At 46.3% G+C, this 24672-nt stretch overlaps 2 protein-coding genes and 1 pseudogene across 3 annotated transcripts; all 3 read left to right on the top strand.

The window, feature by feature from the left end:
- Positions 1-4149: 4149 nt before the first annotated feature.
- Positions 4150-6159, top strand: NR0B2 (nuclear receptor subfamily 0 group B member 2). The gene is made up of 2 exons (XM_036350673.1): positions 4150-4721; positions 5861-6159. The coding sequence occupies exons 1-2, from the start codon at positions 4181-4183 to the stop codon at positions 6157-6159; spliced, it is 840 nt and encodes a 279-aa protein (XP_036206566.1). The 5' UTR covers positions 4150-4180.
- An 8141-nt stretch (positions 6160-14300) lies between these two features.
- LOC118675888 lies at positions 14301-14772 on the top strand (annotated as a pseudogene).
- Positions 14773-17025: 2253 nt separating this feature from the next.
- Positions 17026-24648, top strand: GPATCH3 (G-patch domain containing 3). Of its 2 annotated transcripts, XM_036348789.1 has the most exons (7): positions 17026-17484; positions 19074-19498; positions 21823-21997; positions 22545-22604; positions 23164-23285; positions 23408-23535; positions 23967-24648. In XM_036348789.1, exons 1-7 carry the CDS (start codon positions 17058-17060, stop codon positions 24181-24183), a joined length of 1554 nt encoding a protein of 517 aa, XP_036204682.1. In that variant the 5' UTR covers positions 17026-17057; the 3' UTR covers positions 24184-24648. The 2 variants fall into 2 exon arrangements, with proteins under 2 accessions (XP_036204682.1, XP_036204683.1); XM_036348790.1 differs by lacking the exon at positions 23408-23535.
- The last annotated feature ends 24 nt before the right edge of the window (positions 24649-24672 follow it).

Here is a 24672-nt window from a genome sequence, read left to right as displayed (position 1 = left end):
GGGCCTTGTACTTGCCTGGGCCCATTCAAGACACTAGGAGAGGCCCCAGCACTGTCTTCTTAAGAGTCATGTGTATATTTTTCATTTTTCTTTTTAAATATATTTTTACTGATTTCAGAGAGGAAGGGAGAGAAAGATAGAAATATCAATGACAAGAGAGAATCATCGATCAGCTGCGTCCTGCATGCCACACACTAGGAATCAAACCATGACCTCCTGGTTCATAGGTCGACGTTCAACCACTGAACCATACCAGCCAGGCTATGTTTTTCTTTTTAATTTGAAAAAATAAAATTATAAAACTACAATTGGCTCAGACCACTGTGTCTTCCCACTCTAATCCTGCTTCCCAATATGAATGATTCTCAAGACACCTGGAAGTATGTGGGTAGTAGAGGAGCAACAAGGATATGTGTGGAACAAAAGCAAAGCTGTGAAAAATCCTATCAATTATCACATTTCATATTGAGATCAACTAAAAAAAATCTCTCTTATAAGGAATATGCAGCATATACAATTATAAATGCAGCATGCTCTGTTTTGCTTTTGCTTTTGCTTTTTTGTAGGAATTACACAAAGTAGAATTTATCAAAATTCCTGCTACAAACCTATAAGCAGTATTACAAGTGGCATATTCATCTATGTGTGAAATGGCATGTTTATGTATCCTGACTATTAAGAATGAAATATTTTTATCAAGCATGCAAGAGAAAAGAGAGATTCATCTATTCTCACTGGAGAAATTTATTTTTAAAAATCATTGACAGTTTGCCCTAACCGGTTTGGCTCAGTGGATGGAGCATCGGCCTTCGGACTCAAGGGTCCCAGGTTTGATTCCGGTCAAGGGCATGTACCTTGGTTGTGGGCACATACCCAGTGGGGAGTGTGCAGGAGGCAACTGATCGATGTTTCTGACTCTCTCTATCCCTCTCCCTTCCTCTCTGTAAAAAATCAATAAAATATATTTTAAAAATTTAGATAAAATTGACATAAAGCTAATCATTAAAAAAAAGATCATTGACAGTTTTACCTCCTCCTCTTCCTTTCTCGTCCTGAAAATTTTCTAAAAATACATTTTATTGATTTTTTACAGAGAGGAACGGAGAGGGATAGAGAGCTAGAAACATCGATGAGAGAGAAACATTGATCAGCTGCCTCCTGCACACCCCCCACTGGGGATGTGCCCGAAACCAAGGTACATGCCCCTGACCGGAATCGAACCTGGGACCCTTGAGTCCGCAGGCCGAAGCTCTATCCACTGAGCCAAACTGGTCAGGGCTCATCCTGAAAATTTTAGTCCTAAAACTATTAGGTAGGGCAGAATAGGGTAGAGGTATGTGCCAGAGGGGGAAGGAGCCACAGTGGCCCAAGTGGAAGTCAGAGCCCCAGCAGGGTGAGGAGGGCGTCCACGAGGAGCGGTGACCTGGCATGGGGTGACAGGGACTCAGCAGGGTGAAGAAGGGGACCCTGAGTGGGAGGGGGCAGCCTGACCCAAGATATCAGAGCCCAAGTGGGGTGAGGTAGGTAATTCTCATGGGATGGGGTGGGCCAGAGATGAGAGATTGGTTACAAAGAGGGGCTTGATCCAACAAGTTAATAAATTAAAAATAATGGAGGCCGGATTTCTCAGTGTCAGAGAAGGGAGGTGTAAATACAGAAAGGTGAAAACTGGAATAAATCCTATTATGGTGATTTAGCATTGCAGATAATAGTCTGACCTCATGTATTTTATTTTATTTTATTTTATTTTATTTTATTTTATTTTATTTATTTTATTTTATTTTTCTGGTTAATCCTCACCCAAGGATATTTTTCCATTGATTTCTAGGAAGAGTGGAAGAGAAAGGGAAAGACAGAGAGAAACATCAATGTGAGAGAGAAACACATCAATTGGTTGTCTCTTGCATATGAGAAGCCTGCAACCAAAGTACGTGCCCTTGATCAAAATCGAACCCGGGACCCTTTGAGTTCGATTTTGTAGGAATTACACAAAGTAGAACTTATCAAAATTCCTGCTACAAACCTATAAGCAGTATTATAAGTGGTCTGCAGCCGACCTCCATCCACTGAACCAACCTGACTAGGGCTCATGTTTTTTATTACATATATGTATAGGTATAGAACTAAATAGAAATGTGTGTGTGTGTGTGTGTGTGTGTGTGTGTGTGTGTGTGTGCAAGCACATGCACCTACATTCCTTAGCTCTGGGAGGGTCTGGGAGCAGATACACCATAAAAGCAATGAGCAGATCTTGGTTTTTAAATACTATTCTCCACTAAAAGATTAAATTAGAGCTTCTTGGAATAGTGGTTGACTTCAGGGGCTGGAAAAACGACATCTTGTTATACCAGAAAATAAAGGGTGTTCAGAGAATGATGGGGAATGTCAAAAGGATATAGACTCCAGCTTGAATGGGACTCCCATTGGCCAAATCTGTGACAACCTGGCATCAAAATAAATAAGGATAATAACAGATTACATACCACTGAATAAAATAGGAGACCATGAGTTCATACCTAAATACATGCACGCATATGTCCATCTAGCTGGGCCAGGGTCTGCACAGGAGCATTGGGTCACCCCTGGGGACAACATGGCCAAATCATTGCAGCCAGCTTCTGCCCAGGCTACAGCTGATCTCTGCTTGGCCTGGAGCAGGTCGGCTCAGCAAAAGCATGTCTTCGAGGAGTCCAGCGATGTCAACATCTCCAATGATAGGGCGAAAGAAGAGGTTCCCCAAGCAAGCTGGGTGGAATGGACTTGAGGGTGGAGGCCATGAGGAGGACACGGGCCAAACGGCCTTGGCCTGCTGGGCACCAGGGCTCCAGGACCTTACATAGTGCTCGATGAGCCTCCTGCTGCAGATGCCAGATGTGGGAGGAGGCATGGAGGCCTGGCATGTCTGTAGGCAGAGGGTAAAGAGGGGTGATGAGCTCCCCACTCCCTGCCACCACAGTGAGACTGGCCCCAGACCTGAGGCCACAGCTCAGCCTTTGAGGCCCATTACTACCTCCTCTATTTACTTATTTATCATTTTGTTCATCCATCCATTTATGGAGGGGCAGTATAGAGTAATGGTGAAGAGCCAGGCTGCCTGTGGCTAGTGGCAGAACAACATTTCTGCCTAGATCATAGGTGGGCAACATCTTCAGACAAGGCAGTATCAAGGTGGGGGCCCAGGTAGCCACCAACTCTGAGGAACTCAGGCCACACAGCTCTGCCTGCACAATTGGGCCAATGGGTCCAGAAGATCAAGCAAGGACTTTGAAATCAGACAGATCTGGGCTCTCACTCTTCTTAGTGGCATGACCTTGGGCAATTCACTTCACCTCTTTGAGTCTTAAAACGTAAAAATCTTACTTGTGGGGAAGCCCTGAATATTCGAGTAGAAAGTTCCTGGCACATAGTAGGTATTCAATAAACAGCAGCCACATTTTATTATCATTCTGCAAGGGCTTCTCAGCAAATACAGCCTCTCAGGAGTTCTAGGAATCCAGACTGGGGAAAGAGAGTTCTTAAGGATCTCATTTCTGCAGGGCCCCCAGAACTGGAGTTAGAGGAAGGGGCCTCCTAAACTGCACAGTGGGCAAAGTCCTTCCAGCCCCCCAGGATCCTGGCTCCCTTCCCTGTAGCCTGTTCCTTACCAAAAAACAGGAGCTGAGCCCCAAGGTTAGGCAAACAAGCTAATGATAAGGCACTTCCAGGTTGGGCCTTGTATTCAAGGCTTGTCTAGCTCTGGAGCTGACAGCACAGCTTAGCAAGGGTCCTGCAGGCACCAGCAGGGACACCTGCCATGGCCACCTGCTGAATGTGCACCTGAGGCCTTGGTGCCCTGGTACAGCTTGGGTTAATGACCCTGTTTATCCACTTGAGTCATCCGATAAGGGATAGCCGGGACAGCGAACGGGCGGCCCCGTGCCCTGCACCATCCACTTCATTGACTAAAGTGATATCAGGGCCACGTGGAGCTTCCAAGTCCCCTCCCCCAGCACTTCCCCACCAGTCCTGCCAGGGTCAGTGTGTGGTGGTTGTTTTTTTTTTTTTTTTTCAATGAACATGACTTTCTAGAGTCAAGGTTGTTGAACCATTCCCCCCTCCTACCAGTAGGGATATAAATAGCACCCACAGCACAGATCAGAGGGCGGGAGAGCTGGGAGGAAGGAGGAACAGATTCTCAACCATGAACTCCAGCCAGCCGGGGACCTGTCCATGCCAGCATGCTGCAGGGCGCCCAGCCATTCTGTATGCACTTTTGAGCCCCAGCCTCAGGGCCAGGCCTGCTGTGCCCCCAGCCCGTATGCATTGCCTCTGCAAGCAGCACCGGCCTGTCCAGCTGTGTGCTCCTCATCGCACCTGCCGGGAGGCCTTGGACGTTCTGGCCAAGACAGTGGTCTTCCTCAGGAACCTGCCATCCTTCTGCCAGCTGCCCTTCCAGGATCAGCAGCAGCTGTTGCGGGACTGCTGGAGCTCCCTCTTCCTGATTGGGTTGGCCCAAGACACTGTGACCTTCGAGGTGGTAGAGGCCCCGGTTCCCAGCATACTCAAGAAGATCTTGCTGGAGGAGCCCAGCAGCAATGCAGGCAGCGGCCAGCAGCAGGATCTGCCTCGGCCCTCCCTGGCTGCGGTGCAGTGGCTTCAGTGCTGCCTGGAGTCCTTCTGGAGCCTGGAGCTGAGCCCTAAGGAGTATGCCTACCTGAAAGGGACCATCCTCTTCAACCCTGGTGAGCTCCTGGACACTCCAGGATGAGGGCCAAGGCTGGAGGGGGGCAGGGCCCAGCCAGGGAAGGCACCTTCTAAGGGTTTGGCATTTGTTATCTCTTTGTGTCCTTATTACAGCAGTCATCTCATGAAAGAGGCTCAGAGAGGCTAAGTGACTTGCTGAAGGTCACAGCCAGGTAGGGGCAGAAATCAGGTCTGTTCACACCAAAGACTGGCCCTTGCCATTCTGCCCCCCAAAATTTTCCCTGACCCACAAGGAGGGTAGGAGTAGGAGAGGGGCAGGGGGCAGATTCAGCTGTGCTTCAATCACAGGTAATCGGTGGGTTCAGAAAGATCATATAGAGGAATGAAAGTGAGTGGATGTGCGGGGGGAGAGGTAGGAGCCTTTATAAAATTTGGCGAGGAGAGCAATGGATAGAGGTAGTGTTCTTTGTAATCTGGAGAGCATCTAGATGATAAGTCCTCACCACGCACCACGAGGCCCTTAAGAAATGTGTAAATTATAGTAATTAATTATAATAATAGTAGGGAAATACTCCTACTACACTTACCATATGTTAGACTCAATTCTATGGTTTTACATATACAGCTCATAACAAGTCTAAGAGACAGGTATTTATATCCATTTTATTTTATTTTATTTTTAAAATATATTTTTATTGATTTCAGAGAAGAAGGAAGGAGAGGGAGATAGAAACATCAATGATGAGAATCATTGATCGGCTGCCTCCTGCACGCCCCCTTACAGGGGATTGAGCCGCAACCCCGGCATGTGCCCTTGACTGAAATCAAACCCGGGAGCCTTCAGTCTGCAGGCTGATGCTCTATACACTGAGCCAAAATGGCTAGGCTGTACCTATTTTACAGATGAGGAAAACAAGGCACAGAGATGACATAATTTGCCCGAGGTCACACAGCTAATAAATGATAGCCTGGGATTCAAACTCAGGCAGCCTGGCTCTTCACCATTACTCTATACTGCCTCTCCATAAATGGATGGATGAATAAAATGATAAATAAGTAAATAGAGGAGGTAGTAATGGGCCTCAAAGGCTGAGCTGTGGCCTCAGGTCTGGGGCCAGTCTCACTGTGGTGGCAGGGAGTGGGGAGCTCATCACCCCTCTTTACCCTCTGCCTACAGACATGCCAGGCCTCCATGCCTCCTCCCACATCTGGCATCTGCAGCAGGAGGCTCATCGAGCACTATGTGAGGTCCTGGAGCCCTGGTGCCCAGCAGGCCAAGGCCGTTTGGCCCGTGTCCTCCTCATGGCCTCCACCCTCAAGTCCATTCCACCCAGCTTGCTTGGGGACCTCTTCTTTCGCCCTATCATTGGAGATGTTGACATCGCTGGACTCCTCGAAGACATGCTTTTGCTGAGCCGACCTGCTCCAGCCCAAGCAGAGATCAGCTGTAGCCTGGGCAGAAGCTGGCTGCAATGATTTGGCCATGTTGTCCCCAGGGGTGACCCAATGCTCCCAGAGGAGGCAAGCCTGTACCGACCCTGGCCCAGCTAGATGGACTGCATGAATCCTCACTCAGCCACACCCCATTGGTTTGGACATAGTGCTCCAGCTGTCTGGCTGGCCCTTGGTAGTCCCCAGATGCTCTGGACCAAGACTCCTATCCTCTCCTGGAATGGCAATGGAAGCTTAGACTGCCCATTGGGCAGACATCCTACTGACTTTGTACAAAACTGACTTAAGTTATTGGTTTTTGTAATAAAAGGTTTTACATCCATGGAGCTGACACTGTGGAAGGGACCTTTGTGCATGTGGAAGGGACCTTCTCATCTCAGCCCCCAGCTCCCAGCCCCTATCAGAGGGAGCCCAAGAGGAAGGAACCATGAGGGATGCAGGAGCCAGGCCTCAGAGAACTGGGATATTAATTTCAGAGTAGATGATTTCATTTCTGGGGATATTTATTTTGCATGGGTCTGAATCCAGAGGATAGGATCAGTTCAGGACCCCATCACCTTCTTGTCTTTATCTTTGGGGGGAAGGGGTTTCTCTTTGTCCACAAACCCCTCACTGATCCATCCCCTCCCTCAGCTCCTGCCCCCTGCAGGCTCCCTCTCACCTCAGCAAGTGTCAGATCATAGCCAATAAAGAAAACTGAAACAGACAAGGTCACTGGAATTTCTGTAGTTTGGCATCATTCACTTCCCCCATGCCTCTAGACAACAGAAGAGGATGGTCCTTTGTTCTCCCCATGGGAGGGGTCAAGGACACCCAGGGCTGGCCTGGCAGCTGCTCAAAGGTCAAGGCAAGCAGAGATTTAGCTGCACATTAGCTGTTAAAGTCTGAAACATTTCCATGACAGCTGGTTCACAGACACTGCCCAAGCTCCCCCAGCTCCCTTGCACTGCCCCTGTATCCCTCCCAGTCCTTCTCCTGGAATCCGTTCCCATTGTCCAGCAACTAGAGAGACAATGGTTGGCATGGCATGGCCTCCAGGACTGCTCCATTCAGGGCACGGCTTGTGTCTGGACTGGTCAATCTCTATTCCTCACTGGTTGCTAAATATTTTGAATAGCATCCAGGACAGGGTGACTGACCTGCAGGGTGGACAGGAGGGAATGATAACAACACACATGCTTATAGGACCCCCTTTCAGACCTCCTCCTTTCTCTGGCAATAAGGCCTGCCTCAAACAGGTCCCACCCCCTTCACCAACACAGTTTGAATTCTTCTCACGGGGACAAGTTAATTATTGCCCAATGAGAGGTCATTCACTCAGGGACAACAGTCTAGGAGCGGAGCAGCTGAATTGGCCCTGTATGCATTATAGACAGCCAGTGGCAACGGCAAGGCCCCCCTGTCCCTTACCCTATCACCCACTCACCACTCAGAAACCCAGAATGAGACAGAAACACACAGTTCAGATCCCACACACAACTCAGACACACACGAAGACACATACAACTCAGATCTATAGCTCTCTCTCTCTCTCTCACACACACATACACTAAGACGTACAACTCAGACACACCTACACAGATCCATAAAATAGACCCTCCATCTACCCACACACAGCATGGAAATACAGACACACTTACTCAATGACATACAACAGACCCAACCAAACACGTTCACACCACAGAGAAATGCACCCAGGCCAGATGATCACACATACACCCCTGCACCCAAGGGTGGGACACACAACATAGAGACACCCTCACATCAGGATGTGTTCTCCATCTTTTTTGTGTCACAGTAAAAGGAAAAGTGACCCCAAAATAGGCAGACCTGCATCTGCACATCTACCAGGTCTGCTCAGAGGCTGCAAATCCAGGCCAAACTGCTCTGCCTGGCATTTTGGGCCTCCACTAACCAATCACCCCCTTTCCCTATGGTGACCCCAATATCCACTCTCCTCTCAACCAGATCATGCCCTGTTCAACAGCTCCTCCTAGCCAGGACCTAATCAAATCCCCAAATGGAAACATCCTTTAGAGCCCAGAACGAGTCCTGCATCTCCCCAACCCCTTATCCCCCTCCAGACACCCCAGACCCAGACCTCAGGCCCTTCAAGCACTTCTCTCTGCCCTGCCCTTACCAACATTTTGGCACACACCACCCCCTCTCACCTTGCAGATGCAGGAGGCCATTCTTTCCAGAGCAGACGCCTTGTCTCCCCATAGGAGTTTAGGGATTTGGGGCCATGTTATTGTTTATGTCCCTTCACTACCTGATCCCATGAATTTACTGTTGCACCTCTTCGAACCCTCAGGCTGAGTCTTCGGCCTCTTCCTCTCCTCCAACCTTGAACAGTCATTAATTAGAAGGCACTCCTCTCCACCTCCCACCCCAGCCTTTCCCCCTCAACTTATGTTTCCATCATCCAAATAACTTCCCTTATTAACCCTACCTTGCCCCTTTTCAAATTTCTTCCCTACCCCTCCCTGTGATTTGGGAGCTACACTTAAGTCTGTTTCTTGTCTGTATCTCCAGTCACTTCTGACACCATTCCCAAGCTACCTGGGAGAAACACAAAGACAAATATAGCAAAACTAAAGAGAGAATTGTAGGACAAGGCAGCACGGAAAATAATGCTTCCTCTGTGAAACTGAAGGCTTTCCAAAGGTGGGGGACTGTCTCTCCACTATCAGCATCTTCGGAGTGGGACCTGTGTCTCATCAACCAGGGAGAGTAAGAAGGAAGCAGGCTCAGACAGGGTTGAAAACTTATTCAAGTCCCGCTGATATGTCTCTGTGGTTGAGCATTGACCCATGAACTAGGACTGTGATGGCGAACCTTTTGAGCTCCGTGTGTCAAAATTTTGAAAAACCCTAACTTAACTCTGGTGCCATGTCACATATAGAAATATTCATAATTTTTTTTTATATTTGCAACCACAGTAAAAAAAAATTTATATTTTTGATATTTATTTTATATATTTAAATGCCATTTAACAAAGAAAAGTCAACCAAAAAATATGTATAAAATGAACAAAAACAGAAAAACAACGTACATTTAGGAAAAAAAATTATAATAAAAACAATGATAATCAAATGGTACGAAAACTAGAAATTAGTGACTTTTTTGGTGCTGAAGTTTGTCTAATTCTTCGATTGCAGGTTCGTACTTGGTGCACTTCAAGGCCAAGCAAGCGCCACTAACTTCATCTGTTAGCCAGTTTCTTTTGTTTGTTTTAATATTATTTAATGCTGAGAACAAAGTCTCACAAAAATATGTTGATGACAAATTGTTAGCAAAGCCATTGCTAGATTTTTTATGTCGCTAAAAGTGTCAGGTACTCTGTTCCAAGCACTCAAAATTTCTTGTTCGTAGTTGCACTCTTCTTCTTTATTCAAACGATTTCGTTCCAGATTTTCAAGTTTCAACCTTAAGTCGACACACACATGTCCAAATGCTACCTTGAAAATCTGCAAGTTGCATCTCTAAATCATCAATTTGCATCCATTGGAAATCCTTTAATTCCAAAGTACTGTAAACAACTACATCCGGATACTTAATTATTTTAATGGTCTGTTCTAGGCTTCTAAATTGGTCGAATCTTTCGCTGAACTGTTCAAATAACGAGTTTACTATATTCTGGTACATAAGTATGGACTCCATTACACCTGCCGTAGTGGCCTTCTTAAAATACTTTTTTATACGAAGAAAATACTTATAAGTTTTAGTTTCAATATCTCGCTTCAAAATTTTAAGTTTACTTTCAAAAGATTTGATGTATACAAACATAACGTCAATACTTTTGCCAAAACCTTGTAATTTTAAGTTAAGTTCATTCATATGAACAGAGAGATCTGTAAAAAACATCAAATTGCTGACCCACTTATGATCACTGATCTGAGGAAAGTTTGCCAGATCCTTATTCTCAATAAATACCGTAATTTCTTCAAAGCACTCCACAAATCGCTCAAGTACTTTACCTCGACTCAGCCATCTCACATTATTGAACATCAGTAGTCCACTGTAGGTTGAATCAACTTCCTGTAAAAGTGCAGAAAATTCTCGCTTGTGAAGGGGTCAAGAAGCTATAAAACTTACAATTTTTGTTACAACTGACATTAAATCATTCAATTCTGAGAATCCCGATTTGGCACACAACACCTCCTGATGGAAAATGCAATGAAAAGGTACAAGTGGAGCTCTAACCGATTTGGCTCAGTGGATAGAGCGTAGGCCTGCGGACTGAAGGGTCCCAGGTTCGATTCCAGTCAAGGGCATGTACCTTGGTTGTGGGCACATCCCCAGTAGGGAGTGTGTAGGAGACAGCTAAATTGATGTTTCTCTCTCATCAATGTTTCTAACTCTCTATCCCTCTCCCTTCCTCTCTGTAAAAAAAATCAATAAAATGTATTTTTTTTTAAAAAAAAAGGTACAAGTGGATGTCTAATAGCTTCCATAAACAATTTCAGGAAGCCCACATTTCTTCCCACCATATTTGGTGCCCCATCTGTTGTGACTGACACAATTTTAGAGATATCAATGTTTAGGTCACTGAATGTTTTTATAACAACCTTACATATTTCGTTTCCTGATGTACTTATTGGCACTGATTCTAACTTTATCAACTCTTCTCTTATTGTGAGACCATCAGAATATCTAGCACTAATGGCCAACTGAGCATTTGATGTGACATCAGTTGTTTCATCAAGAGAAATCGAAAAATATTTACAACTATTTGTCTTTTTTTAATTGATGTTGTACGTTTTTGTTAAGATCTATTATTCTGTCTTTGATAGTATTTCTACTGAGTGGTAACTCAGAAATTCTTTTAATAATATCATCTTTATTTTTCATATCGTGAAATAGAGCTGGTGCACATCTTAGAAATGTTTCCTTAATAAATTCTCCATCACTGAGGGCTTTTCCATGCTGAGCTATGAAGTGAGCAATACAGTAACTTGCTGATGTTAAATCTGTAGAGCATCTTACAAATTTAATGATGGAATTTGATTGACTTTTATAGAGGTGTAGCTGCCTAGAAATGTATTCCTTCCTTTCATCGATACTTTTTTTCAAGAGCTGACAATGATTAGTTTCAAAATGTCTCTTTACATGTCCACGAGTTCTGCTTACTACCATTTCATTACACAGTATGCACAATGATCTGTTGTTTCTGTCGACAATCCCGTACATCTCGGTCCATATGTCTTGAAAGGGTCGGCTATTGCTACTTCCACTTCCTTTATCATTCAATCTTGCTTTTTTATTTTTTTGATTCTCCATCACAAGGCTGCAAAAATAAATAAATATAAATCATGGCGTTTGTTATAAAAGGTTGATAGGTTTCTTACCTATTAACTTTTTGCAGTGTTGTTGCACTGACTCCTGGTGCAAAACAATTCAAAGATAGTATGTATAACCAACAAATATATGATGCTGTAATCAATTATCCGACACGCAGAATGTCTCATCGAGCACTGTTGCACTATATATCTTTTTCTTCTAATCCTCCCACTCCTGTCTCCTAACGAACATGGCGATCAAGTGCGTCTGTTTGCCGAACGCACCCGAACGCACGGGAAGCTTACCCAAGGCACATGTTGACAATAACGAGGCCATTTCCAGAATTGGACCAGTTTTGTCACTCGAGTAAAAATAAAATGTCATGAGTAAAGATTAATCTCTTTATAGTGCAATTCTTGACCTTTTTATATTAACATCAATATTGGAACAATGTGTCTTGGATGTTTTCACTTACATGTTTACATCCGGTTTTAGAATTGCATTATTGCCGAAACCGGTTTGGCTCGGTGGATGGAGCGTCGGCCTGCGGACCGAAAGGTCCAGGGTTCGATTCCGGTCGGGGGCATGTGCCTGGGTTGCGGGCACATCCCCAGTGGGAGATGTGCAGGAGGCAGCTGATCAATGTTTCTCTCTCATCGATGTTTCTGACTCTCTATCTCTCTCCCCTCCTCTCTGTGAAAAATCAATAAAATATAAAAAAAAAAAAAAAAAAGAATTGCATTATTGATCATGAGTAACGTGAGTAATAATATTACTCGAGTGATGCCCAACTCTGGCCGTTGCGAGAGACAGATATTTGAATTATGCAGTTTTTTGTCTCTGTCGATGCATGTCACCCAAAATGAGTTCGCGTGTCCTCTGACACGCGTGTCATAGGTTCGCCATCACTGTACCAGGAGGTCATGGTTCAATTTCCAGTTAGAGCACATGCCTGGGTTGCAGACTTGATCCCCAGTAGGGGGGATACAGGAGGCAGCCGATCAATGATTCTCTCTCATCATTGATGTTTCTATCTCTCTCCCCCCTCCCTTCTTCTCTCTGAAATCAATAAAAACATATTTTAAAAATTAAATTTAAAAAATGTTCTCAAGGTCTGGGTAGATCACTGTGCTGGGATTTGAACACAGGCCTGTGGGACTCTGGGATCATGCTCTTGGAGTGAGTCACGGCCAGGGTCAGGCTGTCTGGAGCCAGCTCAGCCACTGTTCACTGACCATCTGCCTTTCAGCCTTGATCTCTGTCCTCAGGTCCAGACAGAGATGACTCACTAGGAAGCAGGGTCAGCCTCAGGTACTATTTTATTATTATTATCACTATCTTCATTAGCCAAATCATTGACTGCTTATTAAGCAGTTAGGCAGTGACGTGAGCTATGCCCTGCACTGACACACCCTGGCCTTGGAACAGTCACATATCCTAGAATTGACAATGCCACAAAAAGCCAACACGCACACACCATCCATCCATCCATCATTCCATCATTCCACATTTCTCTTGACATCCACTTGTGCCAGACCCTGTGCTAGATGCCAAGTGACACAGAATAAATAAGATACAGTCCCTAATTTCATTGAACATCCTATCTATGGCAAAGAGACACACATAAGTAGTAATTGTAACACAGAATGATCTGAAGTGTAATAGAAGGAATACTACAGGCAGCAGGAGATAAGAAGAGGAAGTGATTAAATCTGCCTGGGGCGGGGCGGGGCGGGGCGGGGGGGGGGGCGGGGTGTGAATCTGCCTGGAGGTGGGGAAAATGCTTCAGCCCAGTGGTGACTGCTCTGACCTAAAGAGAATGAATAGAAGTTTTCCAGGCAAATCAAGGGAAGAACATTCCAGATAGAGGGGATGGTAGGTGCAAGGGCATAGATGTATCAGAGAGCAAAGGTGCTTAGCTAACTACAAGTGGGCTGGGGCCGCTGGGGCCCAGGGCAGCAAGAGATGGTAGACAGAGACCATGTCACAGAACAAGGGAGCAGAGAAAGGCAACCCCAGTGAAACTGGTTGAGGTGACAAGGATAAGCTCTGAGAGAAATCAAGACTAACAAAGGGGATCACCCATTCCTTTGCTGGTCATTCTGGGTATCTACGAAGCATTTATTGAAAGCTGTGCTTAAACACATTACATGGATTAGGTTATTTAATTCTCATAACAACTCTGTGCTGGAATTACTATCATTATCTCATTTTATGGATGAAGAAACCAGGGCACAGAGATGTTAAGTAACTTGCTCAGGTTGCAGTTAATAAGTAATAGAATCAGGATATGAACTCAGGTGGTCTGGATTTACAGTCTATCTATGCCCTTAAACCAGTGGTTCTCAACCTGTGGGTCGCGACCCCTTTGGCTGTCAAACGACCCTTTCACAGGGGTCGCCTAAGACCATCCTGCATATCAGATATTTACATTATGATTCATAACAGTAACAACATTACAGTTATGAAGTTGCAACGAAAATCATTTTATGGTTGGGTCACAACATGAGGAACTGTATTTAAAGGGCCAGAAGGTTGAGAACCACTGCCTTAAACACTATGCTATTATGTGTCATTTATTTTATTTTATTATTGTTTTTTCGGTTAATCCTCACCTGAGGATATTTTTCCATTGATTTTTAGAGAGAGTGGAAGGGAGGAGGAGACACACACAGAGAAAAACATCAAAGTGAGAGAGACACATCAATTGGTTGCCTCCAGCATGTGCCCCGACCAGGGCCAGGGATTGAGCCTGCAACCGAGGTAGGTGCCCTTGATTGGAATCGAACCCAGGACCCTCAGTCCACAGCTGAATGCTCTATCCACTGAGACAAACCGGCTAGGCATGCTATTTTGTGTCTTTAAAGGTCAGGGATGGCTCTTCCTGTCTCTCATCATGGCGCAGGATCAAGGGGAAAAGGAGAACCCCATGCGGGAGCTGCGCATCCGCAAGCTCTGCCTCACCATCTGCGTCAGGGAGAGCGGGAACGACTGACGTGGGCAGCCAAGGTCCTGGAGCAGCTCACGGGCCAGACCCTGGTCTTCCCCAAAGCCAGATACCCCATCAGGTCCTTTGGCATCAGGAGAAATGAAAAGATTGCTGTCCACTGCACAGTCCGTGGGGCCAAGGCAGAAGAAATCTTGGAGAAAGGTCTAAAGGTGCTGGTAGGCCAGGTTTCAGCATCGCAGACAAGAAACGCAGGACCGGCTGCATTGGGGCCAAACACAGAATCAGCAAAGAGGAGGCCACGCGCTGGCTCCAGCAGAAGTATGAAGGCATCATCCTTCCTGGCAAATAAATTCCCGTTTCTATCCAAAAGGCCAATAAAATGTTTTCAGTGAAAAAAAAAAAAATGAAGGTCAGGGATGATGAATTAGAAAATAAATACCAGCACCTAAACTCCTTCCCCTCCCCAGGGCAGAATGAGAGTGAAAATATAGTCTTGGTTACCTTTGGTTTTGCATTTGTTGTTTTTGTTTTAAATATATTTTCATTGATTTCAGAGAGGGAGGGAGAGGGAGAGAGAAATAGAAACATCAACGATGAGAGAGAATCATTGATCGGCTGCCTCCTGCAGGCCCCCTACTGGGGAATCGAACCCGAAACTTGGGCATGTGCCCTTGGCCGGAATCGAACCTGGGACCCTTCAGTCCGCAGGCTGACGCTCTATCCACTGAGCCAAGCCGGCTAGGGCAGTTTGTATTTTTGAATCTTTATATAAAAAGAATCTTTATCTTTATATAAATAGAATAACTTTTCTGACTTGCTTATTTCCACTCAACATTATATCCCTGAGATTATTAGTACTAAATGCCAATATTTTTTTCTTATAAACAATGAAGCTATGAATATTCATGTACGCTGTCAAATAAAAACAAATCTGGACTTAGTAGGAGAGACTTTACTTGAAATGATTATTGAAAGGGATTATTGCAATAGAAAAAGGGAAGCTTTTGCAATGGGAGAACACTCTGATCATAAGATCTACACGTGTTTCAAGGGTTAGGCAAAAAAGTTATTCTTTCATTGGGAGGAGTAAACAAGGCTAGAAAGAACTGGGTGTGAGGATGTGGTATGACCTTAAGTGGCAGGATGGGTCAGTAGATCAGAGAATGTTTACCCTGAAGCCAGACTATTCTCTGGAGGGGCTGGTTAAGGAGGGGTTGTTTGCTGGGGGGGGTCACAAAGTTCAGGGACCTGGGGGAAGGAGCAAAGCTTAGTTCAGTTAACAAGCCTTTTTAAAAATTATTTATTTATATTTTTCCACTGATCTTTTAGAGAGAGTGGAAGAGAGAAAGAAAGACAGAAATATCAATGTGAGAGAAATGCATCCTGCACCAGCCCCCACCAGGGCCAAGGGCCGGTTGGAGCCTGCAATCAAGGTAAGTGCCGTTGACCAGAATGGAACCGGGGACCCTTTGGTCTGTAGACCCACACTCTATCTATCCACTGAGCCAAACTGGCTAGGGCCTTAACAAGCCTTTTGTTGTGATTGATCAGTGAGGTCAAACAGTCCATCTAAGTGTTTATGAGGTGAGAATTGGAATTTGGACTCTCTCTATTGCAGCGGTTCTCAACCTGTGGGTCGCGACCCTTTGGGGGTCGAGCGACCCTTTCACAGGGGTCGCCTAAATACATCCTGCATATCAGATATTTACATTACGATTCATAACAGTAGCAAAATTACAGTTATGAAGTAGCAACGAAAATAATTTTATGGTTGGGGGTCACCACAACATGAGGAACTGTACTAAAGGGCCGCGGCATTAGGAAGGTTGAGAACCACTGCTCTATTGTCATAGGTAAACAAGGGGGCGCCCATAAATTTTATCTGTCATAGAAGGGTGTTTCTTCGCAGTAACCTATGTTTCAGAACACAGAAGAGTGGGAGGGGTTTCATAACCCTCCCTATTTTCCAGGATCACAGGGTTGGTAAAGTGAAACAACGTCAGGATATCTCCTGATAAACATAAGCAAGAATTTCTTTAAAGTATATACTTATAAGTGGAATTGCTGGATCAAAAGATATGTGTAACTTCACTTTTACAGAGCAATGCCAAATTGTTTTCAAAGTGGTTGTACCAGTTCATACTTCCACCAACAGTGTATGGTATCTCCACGTGCTCCACATTATCACCAACACGAAAGGATTAAAATATTTTTTGCCAGCCTGGTGGATATGACGTGGGTCTTATTGCCTTTCCTTGATTAATGAGATTGAACACTTCGGACCACTTTTCAACTGGATTATCTTTTCTTACTGATTTGTGTAGGTCCATTAATATGTCTTGGAAGATAAATGGATGAACGACCTTAAAGTCTCTGAAATAAATGAGATTAAGTTTGGAAGATTCCCCAACAACTAAAAATCCTGAAAACTACGCCTCCCACAGGCTTCTAATTTGATTCTCAAGAGTTTATGAAAATCACCTCACTTCTCAGGTGATTTCCCCCATCATCGTCGGCTTCTCTCTGCAGAAAAAGTACCCGAACAACTTATCCGGCACCTCTCCAGTTCCAGGTTCCACATCCACAGCCTCGGCAGCCTGATCAGGATCACACACTTGTGACACGGACCCCTGCGTCACTCGTGGCGTTCTCGCGAGACTTGGTTCCGTGGATCACGTGACAGCCCAAGATGGCGGTGCCCGGCGAGGCGGAAGAGGATGCAGCCGTTTACTTAATAGTGAGTGGCATCCCCTCGGAGTTGCGCTCGGCCCAGCTGCGGAGCTACTTCAGCCAGTTCCGGGAGCAGAGCGACTGCGGCTTCCTTTGTTTCCATTACCGGCACCGTCCTGAGCGGGCCCCTCCGCAGGCTACCCCCGCATCTGCCCTAACTCCTGCCGGCCAGAGTCTTGCGCAGCCTTCAGTCACCGACGGCCGCACGCGGGACTCTGTCCCCGTCCAGACCCGCACCTGCTGCTGTGTCGTCTCCGTACGAGGGTCCGCTCAAGCCCAGAAGTTTCTTCGCATGTATTCCGGCCGCCAGTGGCTAGATTCTCAGGGGACTTGGTTGCCCAGTCGTTGTTTCATCCGCAAACTTCGGCTACCTACTGAGGCAGCAGGTACGGCTGGGAAAGATAAATAGACAGGACCTGGAACCAGGCACGTTTCTCTGTCTTTAAATATATTTTTATTGATTTCAGAGAGGAAGGAAGAGGGAGAGAGAGATAGAAACATCAATGATGAGAGAGAATCATTGATCCGCTGCCTCCTGCAAGCCCCCCTTTCTCTATGCAGCGGTTCTCAACCTGTGGGTCGCGGCCCCTTTGGCGGTCGAACGACCCTTTCACAGGGGTCGCCTAAGACCATCCTGCATATCAGATATTTACATTATGATTCATAACAGTAGCAACATTACAGTTATGAAGTAGCAACGAAAATAATTTTATGATTGGGTCACAACATGAGGAACTGTATTTAAAGGGCCAGAAGGTTGAGAACCCCTGGGGGGTTGATTTTCAACTGACACAGAAGGATAAAAAGAAAGTCAGGTTTCTAATCCTCTTATTATCTTTATCTCGCTCTCCTCCTGCTCCCCACCCATCCTCTATTAGCAAGATACAAATGAAGAGACAGTTTCTTTTCTCAGGACAGCTCCTATTTTCATTGGAAATCACTTTAATGGGGAACAGGAAACAGTGCGGAACCTTTTAATTCATTCAACAAACCTAGCTTATATTGTTAGGCCTAGTGTTCCTCTAGCTCAGTGGTTCTCAACCTTGGCTGCACATTAGAATCACCTGGGAATCAAAGAAACAGAATTTCTGGAGGATGAGGCCCAGAAATCAGGATTTTAAAAAGATTCCCAGGTGATTCTAATGTGCAGCCAAGGTTGAAAACCACTGCTCTAGCTGGTAGGCAGAGAATTGGACACATTCTTGTGCACACAGTCCAGAGAGTTGTAAAAAGGTAATTGTCAGAGATGCCATTCTCATTATTAATATTTACTGAGCATTTCCTGTGTACTTACTATGCACTATTCTAAGCCTTTCATTTTTTTTTTTATTCCTCACAACAATACTATAAGGTAGGCTCTATTGTTACTCGTGTTTTATAGGTGAGGAAACTGAGGGGTGCAGAAGTTATGTTGCTTGCCTAAGGTTACAGAGCTAGTAAGTGGCAGAATCACAATACAAACCCAAGCATTTTACTTCAGAGCCTATGCTGTTTGTCACCAAGTGCTATGAGAAGATAGAGGAGGGAGAAACTGATTTCTGATAGGGATCAGGCTTTTCCTCTGGATCTTGAGAAAGATAACAAGTTTGTGGGGAAGAATGGTGTTCAAAGTAAATGGTATTTGAAGAGACACAGACAGAGATGTGAAAGCTCATGAGACTTTCAGGGCATGTTAAATTGTTTCATGTGCTGGAGCACATGATATGAAGGTGTGCAGGGGCTGACAGTTGGTGGTAGTTGAGGATCAAAAGATCAACAGGAACCAGGTCTGGAAGAAATGTGTGCTCAGCTGAAGTGATGAGAAATGGCATGAAATTACTAGTTGGTTCTGGTCAGGGAATGGAGGAAGGGATTCTGGGATTGTGAAAGGGAGGAACAACATTGGACTGAAGGATTTAAATCTTGACCGACTTCTGGCTCAAGTGTTGTGGAGGCTTCTAGGTTTCAAGAGCCATTCTTCTCTCTCCTTCCCAAGGTTTGGGCTCCTTTCCCTTCAAGACCCGGAAGGAACTGCAGAGTCGGAAGGCTAAGAGTGAAGCCTTCACTCTCGCTGACCTGAGGCAACTGCCAGAGCTGAACCCACCAGTGCTCATGCCCAATGGGAATGTGGGGACGCCCCTACAGGTCTTTTTGGAGTTGATCCGGGCCTGCCGCCTGCCCCCTCGCATCATCACCCAGCTGCAGCTCCAGTTCCCCAAGACAGGCTCCTCCCGACGCTACGGCAATGTACCATTCAGGTATGAGGATTCAGAGACTGTGGAGCAGGAAGAGCTTGTGTACACGGCTGAGGGTGAGGAAATACCCCAGGGAACCTGCCTGACAGATGTACCAGCCAGCCTCTGTGGAGACCCTGAGGAAGAAGGGGAAAAGGAGGAGGAAGAAGAATCACACTCAGATGATGTGAGTACAATGAGCCACCCTTCCTTGCTGGCAGCTTAGAGAGGCCAAGGCATTAAGAATACCACTCTCGCCCTGACTGGTTTGGCTCAGTGGCTAGAGCATCGGCCTGTGGACTGAAGAGTCCCAGGTTCGATTCTGGTCAGGGGCATGTGCCTTGGTTGCAGGCACGTCCCCTGGGGGGGTTGTGCCAGAGGCAGCTGATGGATGTTTCTCTCTCATGGATGTTTTTGACTCTCTATCCTTCTCCCTTCCTCTCTGTGGAAAATCAATAAAATATATATTTAAAAAAAAAAAAAAAAAGAATACCACTCTCACCCAGTGGGTGTAGCTAAGTGGTTGAGCATCAACCTATGAACTGGGAGGTCAAGGTTCGATTTCCGATCAGGGTATATGCCTGGGTTGCAGGCTCCATCCCCACCCAGTAGGGGTTGTACAATAGGCAGCCGATTGATGATTCTCTCTCATCATTAATGTTTCTATCCCTCTCTCCTTTCCTCTCTGAAATCAGTTTAAAAAATAATAACTCACCCATGTCCCTAAAGCTCCAAGCAGAGTTGCCAACACATCTGGACCACATCCTTGTGTGGTACTGTCTTGACTTTTCTCCAGCACCTGTTCTGCAGCAGTGATTCCTGAGGTCTCTTGAAATTTAACCCAGACAGGGGCTCCCAAGATTTCAAACCATGAGTTATCTTATCATTCCAGAAGTCCAGTCAAGCAATTGTAAACATATTAGCCACACCCACTGGCCCACAGCAGTCTCACTGGTCTCTGAACTCAGTTTTAACTGGTACCCCCTGTTGAGGTCTTTATACATGACTAGAGGCTCAGTGCACAACATTCGTGCCCTGGGGGGCGGGTCTCTCAGCCCAGCCTGTGCCCTCTCACAGTCCGGGACTCCTCAGGGGATGTCCACAGGCCTAAGCTAGTAGTCAGACATCCCCCAAGGGGTCCTTAGCACTGCTGGGGAGGTGGGAGAGGCTCCTGCCACCGCTGCTGCTGCTGCTGCTGCGCTCACCAGCCATGAGCCCAGCTTCTGGCTGCACGGCTCTCCCCCTGTGGGAGAGCACACTGACCACCAGGGGGCAGCTCCTGGGTTGAGTGTCTGCCCTCTGGTGGTTAGTGCGCATCATAGCATCCACTGTTCCGTCGATTTGCATGTTAGCCTTTTATTATATAGGATATCACAAAGAAAGAAGGGACAAGAAGTAATACCTACTGTCTACTGTGTGTCAGGCCCTTCACATAACTTAGCTCCTTTAATCACCCCAACAACCCTGTGAGGTAAGTACCACTATCCCCAGTCTACAGCTGAGAAAACTTGGGTTCATAGGAGTAAAGTGATTTGCCCAAAATACACCAAGAGAGTGGCAGAGCCACCATTCAAACCCAGCTCACCACACCATACAGCCTTTTCAGATGCTGGCTCTCTCTTTTCAGGGAGGTTTAAGGCTTTTTGAAGGCAGGAAATGGTCTTAGACTATTTTTGGAATCCTATGATAGTCACTATGTTTACAATTGCTTGACTGGACTTCTGGAATGATAAGATAACTCATGGTTTGAAATCTTGGGAGCCCCTGTCTGGGTTAAATTTCAAGAGACCTCAGGAATCACTGCTGCAGAACAGGTGCTGGAGAAAAGTCAAGACAGTACCACACAAGGATGTGGTCCAGATGTGTTGGCAACTCTGCTTGGAGCTTTAGGGACATGGGTGAGTTATTATTTTTTAAACTGATTTCAGAGAGGAAAGGAGAGAGGGATAGAAACATTAATGATGAGAGAGAATCATCAATCGGCTGCCTATTGTACAACCCCTACTGGGTGGGGATGGAGCCTGCAACCCAGGCATATACCCTGATCGGAAATCGAACCTTGACCTCCCGGTTCATAGGTTGATGCTCAACCACTTAGCTACACCCACTGGGTGAGAGTGGTATTCTTTTTTTTTTTTTTTTTAATATATACTCAGGCCAGCTCCATGTAGGCTGTAGAACTTGAGGGATGAGGAGGATTTTACCAAGTAAAGAGAATGTGGTGAGAGAGAAGAGCAGATATTTCAGGCAGGGGGAACAGTATGACCAAAAACACAGAAATAAGAGTGAATCAGGTTTGTCAGGGGAAAGAGCCATGTTGAGAAACGGATGGAGAGATGTGTTGGTCAAGACCTCAAGGGCCTAATATGTGTTGCATCTTGGAAAGATTTGGAGGAATGATGCTGAGGGCCCATCTCATGGGCCTCCTGTACCTTGAGCTGCCCTCCTTGTGGGCATAAGGTCAGGAAGCTAACCTTAGCGTGAGGCATGTCACCTCTCCCCTTTTTCCAGGACGATGACCGTTGTGAGGAGTGGGAACGGCATGAAGCGCTGCATGAGGATGTGACTAGGCAGGAGCGTACCACTGAGCGGCTCTTTGAGGAGGAGATCGAGCTCAAGTGGGAGAAGGGCGGCTCTGGCCTGGTGTTCTACACAGATGCTCAGTTCTGGCAGGAGGAAGAAGGAGGTAATGCTGGCACCAGACTAGGGCAGGAGTGTTCCCTGTTGCATTTGCTCTGGGCTTTATGTTCCTCAGGGCATAAAGAGTGACAGTGGGCCCAATAAAAGGCTAGGAAAGTAGCTAACCTTGACTGTATATAAGACCAGTCATCCTTTTTAGGGGTGGGGGGATCAGTGGAGTGGAAAGTGCCCTCCCACAATTCTGAATGCCCCTCCCAGACGAGAGATTTAAAACTACTATCAAAAGCCCCAAGTTCGCCGAAACCGGTTTGGCTCAGTGGATAGGGCGTCGGCCTGCGGACTGAAAGGTCCCAGGTTCGATTCCGGTCAAGGGCATGTACCTGGGTTTGTGCAGGAGGCAGCTGATCGATGTTTCTCTCTCATCGATGTTTCTGACTCTCTGTCTCTCTCCCTTCCTCTCTGTAGAAAATCAATAAAATATATTTTTAAAAAAAAAGCCCCAAGTTCTAGAACATATGTCTAAGTCTAGATTTAACTCTCAACAGAACTGAGAGTCCTTTAGCTCACTCTGTTTGATGCTCTTATACCTGCAGACTTTGATGAACAGACAGCCGATGACTGGGATGTGGACATGAGCGTGTACTACGACAGAGGTACTGGGCCAGGGGTTTTGTTACTGGGACGTGAAACTGGTGGTCTTGCAGTGACACTTTATCAGACCTGCTTAGCAAAGGCTAAGACAGAACATCAGTTCCTTGGGGTAGCTCACTGAGATGGTTCCTCTCAAGATATCTCTAGTTGAGTGCCTTAAGTGCTGGTTGTAGGCAGAGCCTTTTTCTTTCTTTGTGAAGCAAGGACAAGTAGGGATAGCCCTCAGGGAACTCTGCTTCTGGTGGGCAGACCCTGGAATTGTGGGCATTGGTAGCTCATGCTCTGGTGAAGAATTTAGATTCTGGAGTCAAAAATGACCTGGGTAGGGAGAGGGGAAGACCTGGGCTCTAAATCTGTCTCTGTTGGCTCTTTGACTTTTCTGCACCATAATTTTCTCATTTGTAAGACTGGAGAACCATGGTTCCTATTCTTGGTAAGCTCCCAGTCTAATGAGAAAGAATTATAAGGTAATAAAATCATCATAAAGATGAATATGTAAATCTTGTGAGGTCTTAGACACCTGGTTTCCCTCCTTCTGCAAACTGGGCTCTGCTTCCTTAGATGGTGGAGACAAGGATGCCCGAGACTCTGTCCAAATGCGCCTGGAACGGAGACGCCGTGATGGCCAGGAGGACAGTTCCGTGACTGAATGCCAGGTGGGCACCTTTGAGCGCCACACCAAGGTGAGGATTATGCCCAATCCATTGACCTCTCTTTTCCTTCTCTACCCCATCCTTTCTCTTCCGCCCTGCCTCTGCCCTCCATAAGAGCTCTGTCTCTTGAGTCTTTTCCCTTCCCTCTGCAGGGCATTGGGCGGAAGGTGATGGAGCGACAGGGCTGGGCTGAAGGCCAGGGCCTGGGCAGCCAGTGCTCAGGGGTGCCTGAGGCCCTGGATAATGATGGCCAGCACCCCAGATGTAAGCGTGGACTGGGGTGAGTATGACAGGGATTTCCCTGGGGGTCCAAGCTAACCTTTCAGTTGTAGCCTGGTTCCCCCTTTCCTCTGGCTTTGAGATTCCTAGAGAGTGAACTTTATAGAGTCAGAAGGAAAAAATAGGTCTGGATCTCCTGGTGGGGTCATTATTCCCAATCTGACCAGTTTGGACTTGATGATTGCCTTTGGGGAGTGACTGTAAGTTACGGAGTGGTGACAGTTGTTCTAAACTTTGTGCACTATTTAAAATGAAAGCATTGAGGCCCCTGGTTACTGGCACTGTCAATGAACGGATAAAGCAAAAGTCCAGATTTAAAGGCTCTGTCTTGGGGACAAACCAGATATGCAGTAGGTATTTCCCTGTCCTTTCCCAACCCCCTTAACTGGGGTTTGAGAGCAGCCCTCTCACCGAGAGCCCTTTTTAATCCAGGTACCACGGAGAGAAGCTACAGCCATTTGGGCAACTGAAGAGGCCCCGCAGAACTGGTTTGGGACTCATCTCCACCATCTATGATGAACCCCTGCCCCAGGACCAAGGGGAGTTGCTGCTCCGACGCCAGCCACCCACCAGCATGAAGTTTCGGACAGATATGACCTTTGTGAGGGGTTCCAGCTCTGCCTTTGACAGCTTCTCAGAGCCTGAGTGACGAGTTCAGGGACTTCCTTCGTCAGGATCTCTCATTACTGCCCTGGCCTTTTCTCCCACCGAAGCAGGAAGAAGTCTGGGAGCAGCAACTTGCCGCGCTCCTTCACGGTGCTTTGTTCTGAACTTGCCTTCTGGCTCTCTACCTCAGGGGCATTTTTTCAAAAAAGCCCCCTATCCTCCCCTTTGATATTAGGACTTAATGACCGCTCTTCGTTGATCTCCTAATCCTGGTCCGTTTGGGCTTGCCCCTGTCACTTCCCCCAGTACCTTGAAAAGCTGGATTGACTGAGGTTATCGAGAAAGGGACCTGGAAGAGAAGAGGATTTGTGGTGCTCGGAAGAGACGGTTTTGGGGTGGGCCTTCCACTGCCTCTCCCCCTGACCGGCTGGGACTAGACGGCAGAGAATCCGCGGGAGGTGGTCCGGACCTGCGATCGAATGGTAGAATAAAGAAGTTTATGACCGGATTTCTTTCTCTTCTAATTTGGGCC

Source organism: Myotis myotis, unplaced genomic scaffold (assembly GCF_014108235.1).
Source record: "Myotis myotis isolate mMyoMyo1 unplaced genomic scaffold, mMyoMyo1.p scaffold_m19_p_2, whole genome shotgun sequence".
NCBI lineage: Eukaryota > Metazoa > Chordata > Mammalia > Chiroptera > Vespertilionidae > Myotis > Myotis myotis.
This window is presented reverse-complemented; position numbering and strand designations above follow the sequence as displayed.

Excerpts from the sequence above, each read along its gene's own strand:
- NR0B2 (XM_036350673.1), top strand. The coding sequence starts at position 4,181 with ATGAACTCCAGCCAGCCGGGGACCTGTCCATGCCAGCATGCTGCAGGG. Across the intron at positions 4,722-5,860 it reads GACCATCCTCTTCAACCCTG|ACATGCCAGGCCTCCATGCC; the intron begins GTGAGCTCCTGG and ends CTCTGCCTACAG.
- GPATCH3 (XM_036348789.1), top strand. The coding sequence starts at position 17,058 with ATGGCGGTGCCCGGCGAGGCGGAAGAGGATGCAGCCGTTTACTTAATA. Across the intron at positions 17,485-19,073 it reads GCTACCTACTGAGGCAGCAG|GTTTGGGCTCCTTTCCCTTC; the intron begins GTACGGCTGGGA and ends CTCCTTCCCAAG. Across the intron at positions 22,605-23,163 it reads GAGCGTGTACTACGACAGAG|ATGGTGGAGACAAGGATGCC; the intron begins GTACTGGGCCAG and ends CTGCTTCCTTAG.